Source organism: Curcuma longa, unplaced genomic scaffold (assembly GCF_044706935.1).
Source record: "Curcuma longa cultivar G26 ecotype Majalengka, Jawa Barat unplaced genomic scaffold, ITB_CL_G26_1.1 contig_25029, whole genome shotgun sequence".
Taxonomy (NCBI): Eukaryota; Viridiplantae; Streptophyta; class Magnoliopsida; order Zingiberales; family Zingiberaceae; genus Curcuma; species Curcuma longa.
Window position 1 is genome coordinate 7045 of NW_027432612.1, and position 3358 is coordinate 10402.

The following is a 3358-nucleotide window of genomic DNA, read 5'->3' on the forward strand; positions in this document are numbered from 1 at the left end:
CATAATACATTTGATAAAGTTTCTTTTTACATCAAAGGCAAACCACCATCTTCAATTCGAAGAATAAAGCACTTCAATACTCGCTTTCATAAAGACTAGACTATCTGATTCGCATCGGAACATGCCTTTGTATCCCCATTCAAGAACAACAATAACTTCAAATTTTCTCCAACTTCTTTGCCATCACAACAGGATTCTCTTTGGCTAACACCACACGACCAGCAGCCTTGTAGTCAATTGAGCATTCATGTGCCTCAGAGTACCTGTGAGAGGAACAGAAGGCGCCACCACACCGGCATGTGAAGCCAAGTAAACCTATCTTTTTCTGACATTGGGCGCATCGGTTAGCCGGTTGCTTCTTCAACAAGCCCTTCAGTTGATCATCGACAACCTTGGGCTCACTTTGCCCATCCACTTTACTCGAACCTTCAGTGTGGTTGATCTGCACAGAAGAAGATGGAACAATCTTCGGTTTCTCCACTTGTGTAATAGGGGAAGAAACCATTGACTTATGTTTCATGGCAATATCCTTGTAGCATTTGGAGCAGAGGTTATTGTTCATGGCAGTTCCAAAAAACCCACATTTGTTTGCACATAAAATGGGGACTTCAGGGGTTTCGCAGTCAGTTTGTTCGGTATCCTTTTTCCAGCTCTCTTGCGCCATTCAGACTCGAAGATCTTACTTTTTCTCCTCCGATTTTTGGTGAGGCAAATTAAAATCAAAGAATCGAAGAGGCTGTTCAAACGATGGAAGAGATGGTTTCAATAGGATCTGTGAAAGAATAAGAATTCAATTCAGAAGTAGGAACTCAACAGGACCAAATAGATGGCAACCAAAATCCAAAAAGAAGGGGAATAGGAAAAAAATTCCAATCTTCAGCTTGTACATCTCTCAATTAACAAAGACACAGAGAAAAGGAAAGATCCCGCTAGGATGTTGATCCTTGAAAAGAAAACACAACATTAACAAGATAACCTTAAATTTACAAGGAAAAAAAAAGAGACGAATTCTACAAGGAACTTTGGTTGAATCTCCTTCCAAAATCCAGAAGGAAACCAAATCCCTCCATGGAACCAAAAAGAGGAATCCTATCTCGAATCCAAAGAAAAATAAACGCTATCTCAATCCCGGAAAAAGCACGAAATGATCATATCTTTGAAACTCAATCTAGAGACAGAGACAAGCATTACCAGAAGCTGAGCCGATCGAAGCGAAATAGCAAGCCAAAGATGATCGAAGACGCGATCGCCTCCGCTAAATCGAAGGCCGAACTGAGACAAGAGAGCACGAGATAGAGAGGAGTTGGGAAGGGTTAGGGGGTTTTATAGCACGAATTTGAGCACCTGGTCTGGTTTCCCGTGATGGGGATTAAAAGATCAACATCTACCCAGACAAATACCATCATTATTACTGGTGAATTGTTGCCCGGTTACCGAAACTATTTGTGGTAGCAATCTAGGTATTCCTGTCGTTAAAATCTTAAAAAAATCTGTTAATGGTTTGAATTATAATTTTTTTTGGTTTGTTTAAAAAAAATCTAGAAAATTGGTCAATTCGTTACAACCAAAAAAGGGAATATTTTTGGCTTGATTTGATCACATCTTAATTAAAATAACTAATTTACTTAACATTAATAAAATAAATTTGTTTAAGTTTGACTTGATGATTACAAATCATTTAAGGTGCGTTTGATTCAAGCTAAATTATCATATATAACTTTGATTATCTAATTATTAGGTAATTATATAATTAAAGGTATAAAATATAATCTAATATTGTTTGGTTCAACTTATTTATTTGAAGAGAATAAAATATAATAAGTTTAATATTTATTATATTATCCTTAATTTAAATAAAATAAATTAAATTAATAATATTAATGATGATAATAAATTAATAATATATCAAAAAATAAATATAATTTATTTATAATTTTTTTAAAAAATTTAAAATTAATTTTATATTTTTAATAAAATAATTTATTAAAATAACTATTTTAATAAAATAAATCATTAAACTAATAAATATAATTCATTAATTTTATTTTTTTAAATTTAAAATAAATTTATATATATTTAAAAATTATTTGATAAAATAATTATTTTAATAAAATAATTTATTAAATTAATAAATATAATTCATTAATTTTATTTTAATAAATAATTTATTAAAATAATTATTTTAATAAAATAATTTATTAAATTAATAAACATCATTTATTAATTTTATTTGTTAAAATTTAACATAAATTTATATTTTTTAATAAAATAATTCATTAAAATGATTATTTTAATAAAATATTTCTTTAATTTGATTTTGTAAAATATAAAATAAATTTATATATATTTAAAAATAATTCATTAAAATAACTATTTTAATAAAATAATTTATTAAATTAATAAATATAATACATTAATTTTATTTTGATAAAATAATTTTTAAAATAATTATTTTAATAAAATAATTTATTAAATTAATAAATATCATTTATTAATTTTATTTTTTTACAATTTAACATAAATTTATATATATTTTAATAAAATAATTCATTAAAATAATTATTTTAATAAAATAATTCATTAAATTAATAAATATAATTTATCAATTTTATTTTTTAAAATTTAAAATAAATTATCTCTTTTAAATTTAAAAATATTTTAAATTAAAATTTATTAAATTAATTAACTCAGTTTCAATTAGATTTCATAATATATTCAATTAATTAGTTTTAAAATCGAAGGATAATCATGAAAATTTTTTTTGTTAACCTTTCAAAATTATAAAAAATCTTAGGCTGCCAAGGTAATCACATTGCCGAGTTATAACCCATTTGATGATATGGCGGTGATATTGTATTACTTGAGAATCGATCATAACCTGAACCAAACAAAGTTATCATTGATAACTTTTGATAGATAACCAAGGTTATCAATGATAACCCCAACAAAATGCCCCCTTAAAAAGTTCCATAAATACTGTCAACAATGATGGGAAATAAATAAGAGAAAATTTGATTTATTTTTTTAGTGAAATTTGTCTATTTGTTAACACAGGATTTAATTTCCTTCATTGACTATCCATTTTTTTAACATGTAGTAAATATCATATTGGAGATCTTGAAAAGAACAATAAAAATAATTTGTAATAAATCAAAGCAATTAAAAACATAGGATATATTTGCTAATCCTCTCTTGAGAAACACTTTACTATGTATATGAACTAGTTAACTCATTATTTCAATGAGGAACAACTAACATGATCAAAATTCATATCCCACTATAAATGAATATTTCAGAGGCTAGTTTCAAGATATATATAAGTTGTACTATGACATTATCCAAGGAAGGTCATCTACTT

At 26.6% G+C, this 3358-nt stretch overlaps 1 protein-coding gene across 1 annotated transcript; it reads right to left on the reverse strand.

Moving 5' to 3' along the window:
- On the reverse strand, positions 1 to 1279 carry LOC141818488 (zinc finger A20 and AN1 domain-containing stress-associated protein 9-like). The gene is made up of 2 exons (XM_074705970.1): positions 1192 to 1279; positions 1 to 772 (listed from the first exon to the last, which is right to left on the reverse strand). Exon 2 carries the CDS (start codon positions 662 to 664, stop codon positions 158 to 160), a length of 507 nt encoding a protein of 168 aa, XP_074562071.1. The 5' UTR covers positions 665 to 772; positions 1192 to 1279; the 3' UTR covers positions 1 to 157.
- Positions 1280 to 3358: the final 2079 nt, after the last annotated feature.

Coding starts and splice junctions, on each gene's coding strand:
- LOC141818488 (XM_074705970.1), bottom strand. CDS start 664: ATGGCGCAAGAGAGCTGGAAAAAGGATACCGAACAAACTGACTGCGAA.